Source organism: Alligator mississippiensis, chromosome 3 (genome assembly GCF_030867095.1).
Source record: "Alligator mississippiensis isolate rAllMis1 chromosome 3, rAllMis1, whole genome shotgun sequence".
Lineage (NCBI taxonomy): Eukaryota > Metazoa > Chordata > Crocodylia > Alligatoridae > Alligator > Alligator mississippiensis.
The window spans coordinates 220,182,110-220,199,942 of NC_081826.1; the positions used below are offsets into that span (position 1 = coordinate 220,182,110).

The 17,833-nt window shown below is 40.6% G+C and overlaps 1 protein-coding gene across 2 annotated transcripts in view; it reads right to left on the minus strand.

Annotated features, from left to right (window-relative positions):
- Nucleotides 1-17,833, minus strand: part of SRFBP1 (serum response factor binding protein 1) — a 158,155-nt gene that overhangs the window by 95,824 nt on the left and 44,498 nt on the right. For both annotated transcript variants that reach the window (XM_019478200.2, XM_006270178.4), the window contains exons 2-3: nt 12,044-12,132; nt 7,196-7,268 (exon numbers count right to left, since the gene is read on the minus strand). In XM_019478200.2, the coding sequence (XP_019333745.1) occupies nt 7,196-7,268; nt 12,044-12,132 (162 nt within the window). The remainder of the gene's footprint in view (nt 1-7,195; nt 7,269-12,043; nt 12,133-17,833) is intronic.

Consider the following 17,833-nt stretch of genomic DNA (forward strand, 5'->3'; position numbering starts at 1 on the left):
TCTAACCTGTTCTTGAAAACTTCCAGGGATAGAGATCCCACAACTTTTCTAGTGAACCTGTTCCAATGCTTGATCATTCCCATAGTCAGAAAGTTCTTCCTAATCTACAACTTACATTTCTTCTGTTGCATCTTGAAGACATGGCTCCTAGTCCTGTCCCCTGCAGTCACAGAGAATAGACTGTCACAACCCAATGATTTTAGTGCCTCGGCACGATGGAATTTTCCCGCCACATGAGAGTCTCTGTGCACAGCAAAAGTTTTCTGCTGCAACAGAAAACTCCGGTGTAAGAGCCATTCACATGCAAATTTGTGTCCCACTATTGGCCAGTTCTAAATTATTCCTACATGGCGGCTACCGATTGGCTTGTTAGCCGTATAAAATTCTGTGCGACTTCCGCCCAAGTCGGAGAACTTTGAGCACACTGCAGAGTGCCTTTAAAGATTCTTGACTTGTGGCTGAGCTGATCGATAGCCTGATCACCTATCGATTCTTCTCCCCGTCGCCGAGCGCAATCCTTCGACGTACCTTTCCCTGCCAGCCTGACTTGTGTACGGATTCGCTGGTCTGAGCCTTGCCAGATGGAGCAACTCGTGTAGTTGTTTAAGCGACCTGACCACCTGCATCGTGACTACTAGCGGCGTAAGTAAAGCTTTTTGCAACCAATACGCTTTATCTGCCTCTCCGTTCACCAGCCCGCCCAACGACCGAGTAATTTCTAAATCACCTCAAGTCGGCTCTGGCCGTCTGAGACATAGACTATCTCCATCCCAGTCATAATCCTCAGCCTTGGATGCACCCATTACTCAAGGCCTCTAAATAAGGTTTTAACATCAAAAAAACCCAAAACAAAACCAAGAAAGAAAACCATGACACACAGCAGCAAGATGGGACAATATAGCCTTCCAGCCCTATGAGGCAACCAGCAAAGCTCAGAGACATGGGAAAAAACAACTGCAGAACACACATAGGCACAGCTACTCAGAGATCATGATGCACAGCTATTCAGAGATTGGTCCTGACCAATGCCTATTCAACCTCTTGAACACTCTTCCAATGATGAAGAGTTCACAATTTTCACTGAGTTTTTTCTGATATTCAATCTGAACCTATTTTCATGCTACTTCAAGCCATTGGTCTATGTCCTACTCACTGCAGCAAAAGAAAAAAAAGTGTTTTCCCTCTTCTTTATGGCAGACCTTCAGGTGTTTGAAGATGTCCTCTCAAGTGCCTTTTCCACAAGTTAAGCATACCTAGCTTCTTCAACCTCTCCCTGTACGACTTGTTTTCCAAGCCTTCCATCATTTTGGTTGCCCACCTCTGGACCCTAACTTTTCCACAGCATTTTAAAGAGGTAGAGCCCCAAAACTGCACACAATACTCTAAGTGAGGTCTGACCAGCGCAGAATTGAAAGGCATTGTTGCTTCCCACGTCTTGCATCCAATGCTTCTGTTCATGTATACCAAAACTGCATCTGCCCTTTGTGCAGCTTTATCACTCTGTAAACTCATACTGAGTCTGTGATCTATAAAGATTCCCAGAACTTTCTCTGTAGTGCTGCCATCCAACCAGGTGTTACTGATTTTGTATTTGTGTTTTTGAAGATTCTTCCTGATGTGTCCCACCTTGCATTTGTCAGCAATAAACTTAATTCTGTTAGCTCCAGCCTAGTTTTCCAATCTGTCAAGATCCTTCTACATCTTCGCAATCTTTCCCAGTGTCATGTTGCCGGCAGACTTGCTCAAGTAGCTCTCATTCTCAGCATCCAAATCATTAATAAGCATGTTGAACAGCACTGGGACCACAACAGACCACTGTGAGACTCTACCCAAAATCTCCTGCCATTTGGTGTGGATCTATTTGGATCCATTACCCTTTGCTTGCAGCTATTGAGCTGAATTTCTATCCATTTTATAGTAATTTTATCTCGCCTACAGTTCTCCAGTTTGTTTATCAGGTGGTCATGTGGGACCTTGTCAAAAGTCTTGCTGAAGTCCAGATACACTATATATCCACAGCATCCCCTTTAGCCACCCAAGTAGTTACCTTGTCAAAGATGAAAAACAAGTTTGACACAATTTGTTCTTAGCAAAACCAGGCTGTACACTTGTGATCAGCCTTTCCTCCTCCAGATGCTTGTATATGGACTTCCTTTGGATATGAACCAGTAACTTCCTGCGTATTGAGAAGGCTAACTGGTCTGTAGTTCCCAGGTCCTCCTTTTTGCATTTGCTCAAAGAGGGCCACTATGTTGAGTTGTTTCCAGGCCTCTACTGCTTCAACTCATCTCTCAAAAGCTCCTGAATATCACTGCCAAGTGCTCAGAGATCTTCTCTGCCAGCTTCTTCAATACTCTGGAATGAAGTTCATCAGGCTCTGCTGACTTGAATTCATTCAGACGCATCAAAAGCTCTCCGATGGTCTCTGCTACCTCATCCCTCAGCTTGTCCTCTTCTTTATCCAAATATTTTTTATTAGGCTTCTGGTTGCAGCCTATTTTTGGACCCAAAGTTTTCTTGGTCTTTTCTTGACCATATCATACTTATAGAACCTCTTCTTGCCTTCCTGAACCCACCTCACCAGTGTACCTCATACTTTATCTTTGCCTTCCTGATTTTGTTCTTGCTATTTCCTGGTATGTTTCCTTGTTACCTGCCCTTTTCCATTGCCTGTATACTTTCCTTTTGCATTTGAGATATCCCAGAAGCTCCTTTGTGCAGTCACATTGGTCTCTTACTATTTTCTTGAACTTCCATCAGAAGAGTTTCTTGTTGGGTTCCCAATACTGTGCCCTTTAGAAGCTTCCAACCCTCCTAGGTACATTTATCCTTCAGTACGTCTTCTCATGGCACCACACCTATTAACTCCTTTAGTTGGTTGAAATCAGCCTTTTTTGACATCTAGTGTCCTAGTTTGATGACCTCATGCTTCTCCAATCTCAGGAACTGGAATTCTATCATACAGTGATCACTTCCTCCCAAATTTTCTATCTTCTTCACATTTTCCACCAGTTCTTCTCTATTGGTCAGGACAAGATCCAGGACATGATTCCCTCAGTTATATGCTCAACCTTCTGGAATAGAAAGCTGTCCTCTTCACAGGTTAGGAACTGACAATGGCCTGACATTTTGTTTTTGGGTATACTGTTCTTCCAGCAGATGTCCAGAAAAATTAAAGACTCCCATCAGTACCAATCTCATAGCTTCTGGATGGATCATTTTGTCACCTCCTTGAAGAGTGTCTCATCCACCTCCACTCCCTGACTTTGTGATTTATAATAAATCCCCACCATTATATTTGTGCTACATCTTTCACCTTTCACCCAAATATATTCTGATTAGCTATCTTATTCCTCCCAAACCAGGTAACAAACATATGTCAAAAACACATGCAAGGCTATACCATCAACTTTTCTCCCAACCTTGTCCTTCCAAACAGAGCATAGTCCTCAGTGTTGATATTTTAGTAATAAAAGCTGTCCTACCAGGTCCTGTGATACCAATCAGATCATGGTTCTTTTTATAGGCTGCGACTTCCAGCTTATCTTATTTCCCAGATTTTTCACATTTGTATACATACATCAAACATATTTTGCATTCTGACCTACTTGTTTCCCTTTTGCACACTCATTGCTGTCCTGTGGCTCTCTGGCTCTTTACTATCATTGAGTTGCTTCTTCCAGTCCTCTCCCCTTTGGATTCTTTGCTCTGTTGTTGTTGTTCACCATCCCCTATGGAACCTAGTTTAAAGCCCTCCTTATGAGATTGGCTAGAGGATGCCCAAAGATACTCCTTCCAGTTCTGTTCCAATAGATCCCTTCTCTTGATAGAAGTCCTCCACCCCAGATCATCTGCCCATTGTCAAAGAATCCAAAACTTCATGTTGGCACCACCATCTCAACCACGTTTACTTCTATGATACAATGGTCCCAACTTGTGTCTTTGTCTTCTGTAGGGAGGATTGATGAGAACATCACTTGGGCTCCAAGCTCCTTAACCCTAGTGCCAAGAGCCTCACAGTCATCTCTGATCTGCTCAGTGTCATTCCTGTTCCATGGATACTTCCAGAGATAAGCAAAAAGGGGTAGTGGCCTGAGGGATGGATGAGCTCTAGTAGTCTTCATGACATCCTGAATTTGGGCTCCAGGCAGACAGCACACCTTCCAGGACCCCAAATTCAGATGACAAATTGGTGCTTCTGTCCTGCACAGAAGGGAGCCACCAACCATCACCACTCTTCTCTTCATAATGGCCTTAGATTCCCTATCCCTGGGGCCCTGCAAGTCCTGCACTCTAGACTGCTGAGTCCTCGGGCTGTCTACCGATGTCCTTACCTCTGCTTTTTCCTCAGCTGTTCCATCACAGAGTACTTTAAAGTGTTTGCTGACTTCAATTTGTTTCTCTTAAATTCTGGGGGCCCTCCTTCTTCTAGTAGTCGCATGCTACCACTTCTCTTTTCCCTTTAGCGTCTCCGTAACTCCTGTCCAGGTTATCTTCACTTTTCTTGATAAAATTAAATATGGATAACTCTGCTTTCAATCTTGTCCTCCAAGGCAGACACCAGCTTACGCTCAGTGCAGAAAAAGTGGTCTTGACTCTCTGGGAGGAACACAAAAAAAGGGCATATCCAGAGCAAGTCAACTGCTTGTAGTCAAGACTACAACAGGTCAAAATGTTTTTAACACTATGGATTCTTATTTGAAACCTTTGGGTTTATGCTGTGCAACACATCTGTACATCAGCAGTATTAATATTGTATGGTATCCCATGGTATCCCTGAAGGATTTCAGGGCACCCAAGTGGATCACTGCATGACCCTGAATGAAAATCATGGCCATAATTGTTCCTACCATGCCAAACTATACTTTTGAGTGTGAAGGAAAAAAATAAGAAATCCAATCCTCTCCACAGACAGTAAAAAGCTATATAAAACTTTGTTGCAGGTCACATTTCCTTCTAGACAATAGCAGTAAGTGTTGTGGGAAGCATTAGTCCAGACTGGTGGATGGAAATATACTAAACGCCTCTCTACATGTGTAGGTAAAGGCATGATGAAATCTAATGCATGATCCACACAATCATGCCTCCTGCCATGCCACATATGCAGGGCAGGAGGCGCAACTGGGATTGCACATAAGATCCCATTGCGCCTTATCATTGGTGCAGGGGGAGCCCAGGAATATGATCCTGGGCTCCTCTTGCACGGGCTCTCAGCTATGAAACCTGCATCCACTGGGGCTCATAGCAGGGGCAGCACTGGCTGCACGCCCCACAGCCAATAATGCTTAAAGGGGGAAGCAGCACCAGGAATGCTACCAGCACTGTAGGAGCTGGCAGGAGGTGGTGAACTCCTGTGGCCTGGAGCCCCACAGTTGATGGGCCTCCATTACATTACAACCTTTACCTACACATACAGCTATACGATTGCTTTGGTTGTTTAGAGAGAAATGCAAAAATCTACATCAAATGCAATTACTACAAGTTAACTTTTAAAAATATATTTAAAACCCCCTATAATCAAACTACAGAGTCTATAGTGCTTGTGTTCACCAAAAAGCATTAGCTATTAAATCACTGATCAGATCAGTTTAATAAGTTACCTGATTCCACAGCTTCAGTTTTACAGCTTCCAACAGATAGGGCAGGAAAATCTCTAAAGCAAGATGGCCAATGGTTTAACTAGCATAGTTAAAATATGACCATGTTTATTGCTTTTCTCTGTTTATTATTTCTGAACTATTAATGTATGCCAGAGAACCAGCTGGCATAGACTTCAAGCATCTACTCCAGGAAAAATAGCATACAGGCTAATATCAGCTTCCCAATCTGTGTAACAATGCATTTTTAAGTAACTGTCTAGGGGAATTCACAACTTTTTTTTGCACTATCTAGTCACTGTAAACGACTCACCGTGTTTGGGCATTCCTTTGCATGACTTGCATGACACTATTTCTTCTGCCCCCCCAACTGACAGTTCCATGGGAAGTTTTTTTTATGGTTCCTACATTTCAAAGTAACACTTAAATTCTGTTTTCAACTCCCCTCCAAGGTTGAAGACTGAAGGAATTTGAACTGTACTTTGAATTGAAAAAGCATTGCGTGGTGGGTTCGAAAGCATGCGATTCTTCTGAAATGACTCACCTGACACATTCTTTGATTGCTGTTCCATTTTATAATGTTGCCCTATATAAACATTCAGTTGCTTATATGGGAGAGGCCGGGTATTTTTTCTGTTTCTTGTTTATCTGTTAAGACTGTCTGGTTTTGAATCAATTACGAGTTACAGGGAACACATCTAGCTAACTCCAATTAAATAAAAAAAAATAACTCCAATTAAACTCCAAAAAATATCGTATTTTTGCCTGACATTATATAAAGCCTAGAGACTCTTGAGAGATCAGGAAGGACAGCCACAAAGACATTGTGATAAATGACCTAAGCAAAATGGAAGTTTAATGATAATCTAAAATGAAAATATAGATTTCTTGGCATTGACATCTTATGCTCAAACTTGAAAGTAGGAATTTGTAATTCAAGATAATATTCATAATTTAGAAAGGTTCCATGAAAATTAGTACAATCATCTGTACAAACGCTGTGTTAAATTTTTGCTTTAAAACAGCTCCTAAAAATAAATTGAGATTTCAGAGTAAGAGAACTGAAAAGACATGAACATTATGCTAAAGAACGGCTAAAGAGAAAAAGTAATAAAGCATGATTCAATATTTCTAGTCAGTCTGCTGCAACTTGAATTTCAACAGCTACTATACAGCTTTAAAGCTGAAAGTAAAATACAGCAACATGCAAAAATTTATAGATTTGGCAGTAAGGAGAATATGATGTCAAAAAAAAAAAAGGACTGCCATCCACAATCCTGAACAGCATATGTATTTGAATTCCTATACTTGTAACTCTTACAGTAAAAACTTTGGGCACAGAGCATTTCTAAATAAATACAAAGTTTAGCTTGGCAAGTCTTACATTCAAATTAGTCTAAGATCTTGACAGATATATTAAACAAACATGGAAATATGCAAATATTCTTAGTTGTTCCACTACAGTAATATACACAGCCAAACTGCCCTAGGAAAGATTGCAGGTAAATCTTTTCACACCATATTCCAAGAATATGGGCAAAGGTTTGTGTTACTAAAGTAAGAGACACTAAATTTTAAATGTGTATATATGATATTACCTTCATAGCATGGATTTCTTCTATTAACCTCTGTGCTCGCCTTTGGTTCTTTAATACCACATCTTCTGAACCCCTGTAGATAAAACATGCTATTTAACTGAATAACATGTGGATATACAATTATTTCCCCAACAGAAATATATAGTTACTATTTCCACCAAACTAAAAGTCATAATGATCATATAATCATTGCTGTTCTCACATTCACTTTGTTGCACATAAAAATTCAACATGAACAACTCTGACACAAACACATAACAAATTCTGAGCTGTCAGAAGACTTGAAATACACAGAGAAGTTTTAAGATCTGGCTGCAACATTTTGGTAAGTTTTTAATTTTTTTTTCTACATCAGAAGATTCTGTAGCATCTTTTCTGTGCATTGCTGACTTAAAAGCAGCATCTGGTGAAAGCTAAGATGGGCAAGTTGGATAACAGCTCAGTCAAACCATAGAACAGTTGATGGGCTGAATCACTAACTTACAGTAAACTGAGTGAAATTTGTTTAAAGCAGACCATAATTAAGTTATAAGTTCTCTTATACAGGAAATAATACAATCTTAAGTGGAGGAGAATTCAAGAATATCTCCAAAATAACTTGTTGTGATAGAGCTGAAAATTAAATACCAAACTTTCACATTGTCTTCCTCTGCAAAGTGTACAATAAAATTATTTAATTCCAATATTTTAAAACCTAAGGCTAAAAACCAATGAAAAAGGGGAGGGGGGGGTTAATCTTCCTTCCTTCCCCTCTCCCACTGCCACAGGACCCTAGCCAGGGTCTTCCTGACAGCAGCTCAGCAGCCCCTGCCAGGCTTGACCCCGCCACTCGACTGGTGAGTGGGGAAAAGCCTGGCAGAGAGTGCTGAGCCCCTGCCAAGTAGATCCTGGCTAGGGGCCTGTACTGGTGTGAGAGGGGAGGGAGAGAGGATTAAATTCCCCTCCCTCCCCAACCTTCAACTCAGGGGCCTGGTATCTGGTCACCCACCCCTGTCTCTGTCTCCGCTATTCAAGTAGCGAGCATGGGGGAAAAGTCTGGTAGGGCTGCTGCATCCCTGCCAGGGAAACCCCAGCTGGGGTCCTGTACTGGTGGGAGAGCAGAGGGAGGGGGGATTAAATCCCCCTCCATTCCTCCTCCTTCGCCTCAGGGGTCAGTCCAGGGTCTGGCTATATCCCCCGTCCCTGAGTGGGAAAAAGCTTGGCAGGGGCTGCAGTCCCAAGTAGGGTTTCTCACCCACACCCCCACATCTTCTCAGCCAGCCAGAGCAGTGATAGTGCTCTGGCTGGGGAGCAGAGGGGTGGGGCCAACCCTGCTCCAGTGGAGCAGGCAGACAGCCCAGCCCAGCCCACTGCTGCAAAGCATCTCGAGATGCTGAGAGACTACGAAGTAAGTTAAACCAGAAAGGGGTCTGGGACAGAAGTTCCTTAAACCGGTTTGACCTAAATCAGTTAAATCTGATATACTACATTCAACCAGGTCCATCTTAAACCAATTTCGGCCACTTTGAAACCAGTTTATGTGCACTGAATTTCTGTACTATTACAGGTGTAAACTGGTTTCTGATCACTTAAACCAGTTTGTATGTAACTTCTGTTCCTAGTCAATGTGAAAAAGGAACAGGAAGTGCATCAGGAGGCCAGACAGACTAAATAGTCAGCTCTACACTGAGTTGAAACTCAGAAGGAATCCTATGAAAAGTGGAAACAGGGCCATAATACTAGGGAAGAGTATAAGAGTATCACATGAGCATGCAGGGATTTTTTTATTTTTTTTTTAAATCAGAAGGTCAAAGAATGGTTTCAGATGTAACAAGGATTCTAACAAGTACATGAGAAGTGAGAAGACAACTGAGTAATGGATGATATGGAGAAAGCTGAAGTATTTAATGATTTTTTTACTTTAGACTTTACAAATAAGATGACAAGTGCAGTTGACAGCAAGGTCAGAAGAGATAAGCAGCTCAGAGTACTAAAAGAACAGGTTAGACATTACTTAAGAGAAACTAGATGATGTAAAGAGAACTAAGCTTAATAGGACACACCCTGAAGTACTGAATGAACTAGCTGAGATAACTTCAGAACTATTGGCTATTCTCTTTGAAAAGCTTATGGAGCTGGGATAGAACAACTGCATGCACAAGAGAAACTGAGCAATGATTGGCTTTTCTGCAGTACGGTAGCAAAGAAATTAGGGGTTACAGTGAATCATTAGCTGAATATGAGTCAATAGCATGCTCATTCCAAAAAAAGCCAATAGTATACCATGCTATAAGAATAGCAGCATCACTTCCAAATCAAGGGAAGAGATTCTTCTGCTCCTATCTGGCAGTGAGGCCTCACCTGGAGTGCTGTCTAGTTTTGAGTACCACAGATCAAGAAGGATGTGGACAGATTGGCGTGACAAACAATCAGAGGCTATGATTTATGAACGTGAGTTATGAGCGTGTAATAGAGCCCCTACCCCATTAGTTAAAGAGATAGGAAGCCAGTGATCCGCTGGCTGGTTCCAGCCTCCTGGACAAACTGATACTGGCAGAAGGCCCTTTAATAACATGGTTGCCCACCCCAGGTGCGGCCAGTGATTGACAGTCCTGGGGCAGAAGTAGTGGGTCAGCTGACCCAGGGAGGGGCATATAAAGCCCAGGGCCTGAGGCAAGGGAGAGGGTCTGGCCTTGCAGGCTGCAAGAAGCAGACCTCCAGTGGGGAAAGGGGCTTGACTGGCTGAGGAAGGACTCCAAACTGCAGGGAAGCTATAAGGAAGCCTCTGTATCACCAGGCAGAAGATAAGTATTTTGGGGCCTTGTGTTATACCTCACTGACACAATAAGGTGTTGACCCAGGACTAGGGAACCTTTTGTTTGAGAGCAGATGCTCATATCTTTTTGTTTGTGTTTAAATACCAGAGGAGTGGGTTGTGGCTGTAGGTGCAGAGGAGGCCACAAAGAAGGGTGCCAAGGGCACTCCCAGAGCCCCTGAGGGGTAAGACCAAGGCCAAGGGGCCCAGAGCCCACAAAGAACTGAGCTGAGACCCAGGAGCCTAGGGTCCTGGGACAGTGGACCTCAGGTGGAGGGACCCAACTAAAGTTGGCCAAGGCCAGGGAGGCTTTGGTCCAGACAAGGAGCTGAGACCTGAAACAATGCACCCCTCCCCCCCCCCCTTCCCCAGTGGAGCCTCCTTGCCCAATTATAACAGCAAAGCATGGCAGGTGAGACAACAAGCCGGGATCCTGAGCAGGCATGCAAGGCAGGTTCAGGCAACTGTTAAGGGGTGACTTTGCTCCCCCAGCACTGGACCCACGACAGAGGGAAAAACCTGAAAGATTTATTATTTTGACTGAAGGAGAAAACTGAGGCAAGATTTCATAACCATCTTCAAAATACCTGGAGGGAGGTTACAAAGAGAATGGAGACTAATTATCCACAGTGTGAAAAAAAACCTCCCTTTTGTTAGTTTTGTTAAAGTGTGAAACTCACTGCCACAAGATGTTGTGGAAGCTGATAATTTAGTTAGATTCAAAAAAGGATTGGACAAATTCTTGGAGGAAAGCTTCAGTAGTAGGTATTGAGCAGGGGTGTTAGGTCTATAGCCTTTGAATGAGAACTTCTTGGACCTTAAATTTTGGAGGCTCCAAGTGGAATTCATACAGTGGAGTGGTCATACCCTGTTCACTCTCTCTTTTGGCATCCAGTGTCTGCCACTGTATGACCTAGGACACTGGGCAAGATGGACCTGTCGTCTGACCCAGTAAACGGCAATTTCTATGTTGTACTTATGAGACAGACTATTTTCTGTGGCAGCACAGGGCAGAATAAGGAACAATGCTCTTATATTCCAACAAGGAAAATTTAATTTAGATATTAGGAAGAACTTTATCATTATGGGTGGTTAAGCACTGAAATAGGCTATCGAGAGAGGTCGCGAAATCTCCATCCTTGGACATTTTGCAGAGCCAGTTAAACAGACATTTGACTGTGATGATCTTGTCCGAGCAGGAGGTTGAACTAGATTCTCTCTTGAGGTCCTATCAACTAAACTATGCTCTGATTCGGCGGTCTTTAAAAATCTATCCCTTAGCATTCTAGAAAAGATTAATTACAAGATAAATCCCTCAGAGTCCAAATACAGGCAAGCCCCACTTAGTGCTCTTAATTGGTTTCTGAAAAACAGTGTTAAGCGGAATAGTGTTAAGTAAAACCAATTTTTTTTGATGAACCAAGATGGCAAAACTGGCAATAAATTGCACAAGGCTGCATGTCACCAAATGCTATAACAAAATTTGCTGAGTGCTAACTGGAATTGGGTATCAATGTAAAATGAGCGTTATAGTGAAATACCACTAAGCAGAACAGGGTTAACCAGGGTTGCCTGTTTAATACATATTTACACTTACTGAAAGTCACTCTGCCACAACGTTGCAAGACACTGTGCTAAGAAATGCAGCTGCAACTTACTTTAAACAATACAGTGATCTAAAAATCCAAGGTGTGATTTTAAAAAGTGTTTAAGTGAGTTCGAGACCAGGACTTGGGCTCCTAAATAACGAACCAATTTGAAAAATCCTATCCTAAGTCTCCCTTTAGATTTGCACTATTTTAGACTATACTAAATCAAGTTAAATATTTACATAATTAATAAATAAAACTTGTTATATCTTACTTTATAGTTTGCACGTATTCATAAAGCCTAATGCAAGTCCAGACCCATTCTAATCAGTACTTAATCACAATTTATAATCATTTTAAACAGTTAGTGTGTTTACTTTTAGAAAGAATCGTTTTTGCCTATTTTTATGTAGGTCAATTAAATTAATTTCAAACACATCTAGTAATATTTAATATTAAACTAACTTTTTTAACTTCAGCTTTCCAATGTGTCTTGTTAGCCGGCGAATGGTTAGGACTCTGGCCCTCTTCACTTCTTTTCTCAGCTTCACCACCTATTCAAAAGAGTAACAGTATATTAGAAAGTTACTAAAAACTAATCAATATCCTGTTATGTCTTTGCCTTTAAAAAACAGGCTGAATGAGGAGAAATGTCCTGGAAAACAGTTCACGCCCTTTCTTAAAAAAAAAAGAAAAAAGCAAGCATGTGTGTGTACATGTGTGTACAAAAACACACACACCAGCTGAGCTGAATTTAGGTCTTTGTTAAAATCAGGACTGCTCCATAAACATCAGAGAAGGAACAAACAGAACAGTCTAAAAAGTGTCTGAAGTCTGAACTGAAACAAGACATGAAATAAGCCATGCTATTCCCTACCAGCCACATTTTAATATTATTTTTAGACACAGGTTGGGATAAAGTTTTGAAATGGCTCATTTTTCCTCATTCATTTCATTCTTAAAGTTTTACTGAAACTACACTTGTGCCACTTCAAGGCAGTTTATTTTATAATAATTTAAAATGTTCTTATAAAGACCCTAAAGGCCACTAATTTTTCAACTGCAGCTATATTAATATGTCAGATGTTCTCCTAAATTCTAAAAGAGCTAATTCAAATAGACAAATCAAACACTGCTACATTTCTCACTGACACTAAATTCAACACCCCCTTCTTGAATTATACTTGCAAATTATCAATTTAAAGAATTACTAAATATAAGAAGTTTTGTTCAAGCACATTTTGGTCATGCTTCTTGCAAATAAAAAAAGCTTTTAAAGATAAATTCAGCAAGTTATATAGGATTTCTCCTCATGAAACTTTGTCATGGGTAATGCTATTGCAAGTTAGTTTCTTTGTTGTGATACCAGAAATTAAAAGGTAGGTGATGACGGTAATGGCATCTCATTACTAATTAACTTAATTCTTGAAAAATTTCTCGTTACTTTGTTCATAAATGTTATTGTATTTTAATTGTTAAAGATAGAATTTTAAATACTTGCATACTCCCCATGTGTATCCATGTGCTAAATTACATTTATTGCATCCTGCTGACTGCCAGAAACTACTAAAGGCAGCAACAAGATGGAGGAAAAACACTTCCTTCTTCACTACCCTAGCTCTTTCTCTTTCAAAATTACATTGGCACAGGGATCAGCTGGCTAGATACAGCCTTTAATAAGAAGCTGTTGTCTTACAAATTAGTGTGGTCTGAAATGAGACTTTTATGTAATTTGAAAGTTGCAATGTATTGAAGAGATGACAAATGTAGGTGTATAGCAAAAAACAAAAATTTTGACTCGTGTATGAGATCTAATTGCTAGCCAAAAAAGGACGGATATTTGACCAGGCTAAAAGGTAACTGGTCAAGTGACCAGTCAAATAAATATTAAAAATCAATCATCATTCAGCAAGTTGATTCATCAAAACAACAACGACATAAAGTATAATTTACAACAAGTTAGATAGCTTGCTCAAGTATAAATAAACAAGGTACATAACTGAGTTACTTACAGTTACAAAAAGAAAAGAAATTAAATTAAAAACAGAAATACACACGTACCAAGAGGAAAAAGGGTCATTTAAATACAGTTACACTACGAATGCAACAAGTCAATACTAAGAATGTTGCTTTCTGCTATATCTTACAACATCAGCTTCAAATATTTTATCTACAGGTTTGTCATCCTCAACTTATCTTCCTTTCATCGAAATACCAAATCAACTCCTCTTCTGCCATTTTCTTCTCTAATCTTAAATTATGAAACAGTAATAAGCATGCTTGAAGAGGAGGTTTTTGGTCTACTCTCTGGTTTTAAACAAATCATTCAGCCGCACATTCAGGACAAGAAGAGTTAGAAGTTCTGCCCTTATAAGTAGAGTGCAAAGAGAGCACAATCTTTCCAATCACAATGAAAGAGCAAGCCTTGATTGTATCACTGGGATTGCATTCTATGTTGCTTTCCAATTGAACAGGCTGTTTCTCACTTCATAATTTGCTGCTTCTAGCAGAACAGTTTGTTTTTTCATATAAAGTTGCTAACACTTATTTTATGGTCATAAACCAAATCAAAATCACCACCATGAAGATCGTAGTCTTGAAAGTGAGGACTGATTTTGTGACTGTTTTGCCCATTTTTTTTTTCTCTTTAGCCTTTTTAAGTCAACTTTGTTTAATATTGGTAGAAATGGCTCTAAATGGTAGGCAACTCAGGCATTAGACAAACATGTAACATATTCTGAGTGGGCTGAGCAATGGATTCAATCAGTAAAATGAATTTGGGTTTGCATCCTGAAGACCTCCTCAAGAAAGCCTGTGCCAACTACACATGTGGATAACACCAGCTGCTCCTTTTTCAACAGTAGTTTACAGGAATAGCTCCTTGTACATTTTAAGATAGGATGCTTATGAAGTACAATGCTTACTCAATGGGTGTGTCTACATGTTCATTAATGTGCAGTGGTTATTGCACATTTAATTCAGTACTTGTATAATCAAGTACTAAATAAATGCACAGCAACCAGAGTTACTGCACAGTAGCTCAGCCAAATGCCTTTTTAGTAATGCTACTGTGCAGTAGCCTAATAATTCTGTGCAGTAGTATATTAGCACTGTTTGGGCTGTGATGTGCTACTGCACAGTATTATCAGACTACTTTGCAGTTAGCGTCTCATGTAGACGCGCCCAATGTGGATGTAGCGTTAAGTAATGAAGAAATATAGTTGTTGGTACCCATTTTTAAAAAACCTGACACTGCCTTCCACTTTTAACATATGAGAAAGTTGTCAGATTTTCAACTAAGCAAAACAGTGCCACCCACACTGCTCTCAAAGTCAAAGGTCCAGGCCTCTGAAATGTTTTTGTAGGCATACCTTTCCCTGGCTTAGTCCAGAACAGAATGCATTACTGCCGAATAATCTAATCAAGTTGAAATACATATAAAACATGCTAGTTTACTTCTGAGTAATCTTAGTAAACAGCAGTAATCAATGTACCAGTTAAGCCTGTGCCTAAGGTCATATCTACTGCAGAAAACGTGTCCAAAGTCTGTGCACATCTGGCTCTTGATGCTGCATATTCTCACTCCAGAGTTGAATCGCTTAAATTATTTGCAGATTTGTGAACCAATTATGGAAAATGCATTTGTCAGGAGATAAGAGTTACAAAAAACCCCCTCTAAGACAAAGATATTATTGGGTCATTGTAATAATAGGAAAACAGTCATGTAAATCAGGTAAAAAGGTACAACATGCCTTTTTACACCTAAAACTGGAGAAGTAATACTATATTCACAGTGCCATACAAAAATAATAGGGCTGGAAGGAGGCTCAAGAAGTCCTGAAAGGAGCAGGCTAAACTCAAGCCAGGATCATCCCAGACAAATATTTGTATCACCATAATTACCTGTCTAAACACTGATGTAAGAGTGGGAGACTGAGTCCAACAGCATCCATAGCTTTGTTACAAAATTATGAGTTTCTAACAAATGATTGCAAATAGTAAGCAAGCGGGCAATAAACTCATGCTACAAAAAATGGTGACATCCTTCAAAATAGGGGGCACTGGAAAAGTAGGAATCCATATTTGATATAGTCTAGTAAAAATACTTTAAAAGTAAACATAAGCTAACTAGAAATATTTATATTGAATTAAGTGATACCAAATTTCCAACACAGGGATCTCCAATTGGCACTTGCAGGCTGCATGCGACTATGAGGGGCTAAGCTGCAGCCTTCAAGCTCCTGTCTGGCCGTCATAGCTGCTCCTCCTATTGTTCTGTCTGTAACAGCAGCTGGAGTCTCTAGGATCCTCCTCCTTCTTCTGGCCTTTGCTACTTGTCCTTGGGAGCAGGGCAGTTCAGCATCGCATGGCCCAGGGAGCTGAGGGTGAACCTGGGGCAGCAGCACAGGTGCACAGTGCAGACAGGGGGAACCATTCAGCCCCCGGCCACTTATAAAGTTGGACTACTTCATTCTAACTTACACAACTTTTTAATATATAGTCAAAATTAGGGGAAAAAATACTGTACCTCTTAAGCTTTAAGGTCAAGCATTTCAGTTTTTCTTTTACTGACTGTAAACATACGAATTCACTCTATTGTTGTTTTATTTGTAAGATGTTATCCCTCATTTCCACTTTTAATTTTGTATTACCTATTAGAACATAGAACTTAAGCCTGGCATTCCAGATGCCACTGGCCCTTAAACAAGTTACCGCAAAGGAAAAATGCTTGTAACCTTGAGACCAACAGGTCATGAATTTGTCTGGGCAGGCAACAAGGGCTTTACTATTCTCTAACATTTTCATGTTGGCAAACACCCTTCTTCCCACAACTGGGATAACAGGAAGCCTGCTTTAAAAAACCTGTTACAGATATATACTCCTTCAAAATAAGCACTGAAGACAAACAAACAAAACTACCCTTATAATACCTTATAGTTTCTTAGGATGTCCTCTCTTTGTCACTAAAAAGGAAAAAAATGAGGGCTTTGTGCAATTAAAGAATTATAGAGAGTAGGAAATTATTTGCTTGGAATTAATCAAGTTGTACATTTAGCTCTGTTTTGACAACTGCAGTTCTTATGGTTGAATACACATTAGAAAACATATTACACAAAAATCATGTAGAATTCAAGATAAAAAATTAGTATTTTATAGCAAACTTTAAAAGCTATTTTTAACACTAAAGAAAAAATCCACAAGTCACAATAAAAAGTCCAAGTTTACTCTTTGAATGAAACATACAATAATTTAAAAAGGTACATCAAATCATCATGTACCCAAACATAATGTATATTTAGCTTCCTCTCCCAAAAGTTTTGCAATCTATTTTTTAGGAATATTAATGCAAATGCAGCATATTTTCAGAGACCAAATGAGCCAAAAGTCAGCCTTTCCTGGTGCCAGCCAATGAAAGCTCTGCAGATGGATTATAGCAGGACTACAGGAATGAGGGGAGCTTTCTACTTCTGGCAGACACAGGATGTCAAACTATGACTGCTTCTTTCCCAAGGGATGATAATATGCCAGCTGGACTCATGGAAGTCTGTCAAGTTATTCCCATGAAAGTGGTCAGCACTTTGGGACAGGAACCAACATTTTGTTCAGTCTGTACTGAGCCTATAGCAAAAGACAGGATCTTAGGACACCTGTGCACTATTAAAAAAACAACGACAACAATACTCAATGAGTTTTAATGCCCAAATGAGAGGGGAGATTTTTCCTTGACTGACTGCTCAGTTGTGCAAGGTTTTTTTTGTTCATTTGTTAGTTGGATTAAAAAGGTGAGTTTAGCTTGGCTATATAGTGCTGTTATACAGGGCTATCTAGCCCATGGACTTTCCCCTGTAATGGAAGCCAGGTTCTTTGGGTTCCCACACCCTCCTTCAGCCTCTATTTCCTGCCAGTTTTCTGGGGGCAGGGTAGGGCACTGCAGGTGGGTAGCACATATGGCCTGGAGGGGAGGAGGGTGCTGTATATGCAGTGGAGGGAAGCTGAGCAAGAGATGGTGATGCAGGAGATGGAGAGAGGAGGTGGGGAGAGAAGGCATGTTGGGCTGCCCTCATGGCGAGTGGTCCCCAGGTCTGTGGCCCACACACTGGCCCTCAGTTGCCTGGAAATTGAGCAGCCTTCAGCCCTTTGATATAGATGAGAGGTGTCAAACTTAGAGCTGTTTCATCCAGCCTGTTTCACTTGGGTTCCTAGAGGGGGCAGAAATTCAGGGGCCACAGAAATCCAGGGCCTGGAGCCCTGATG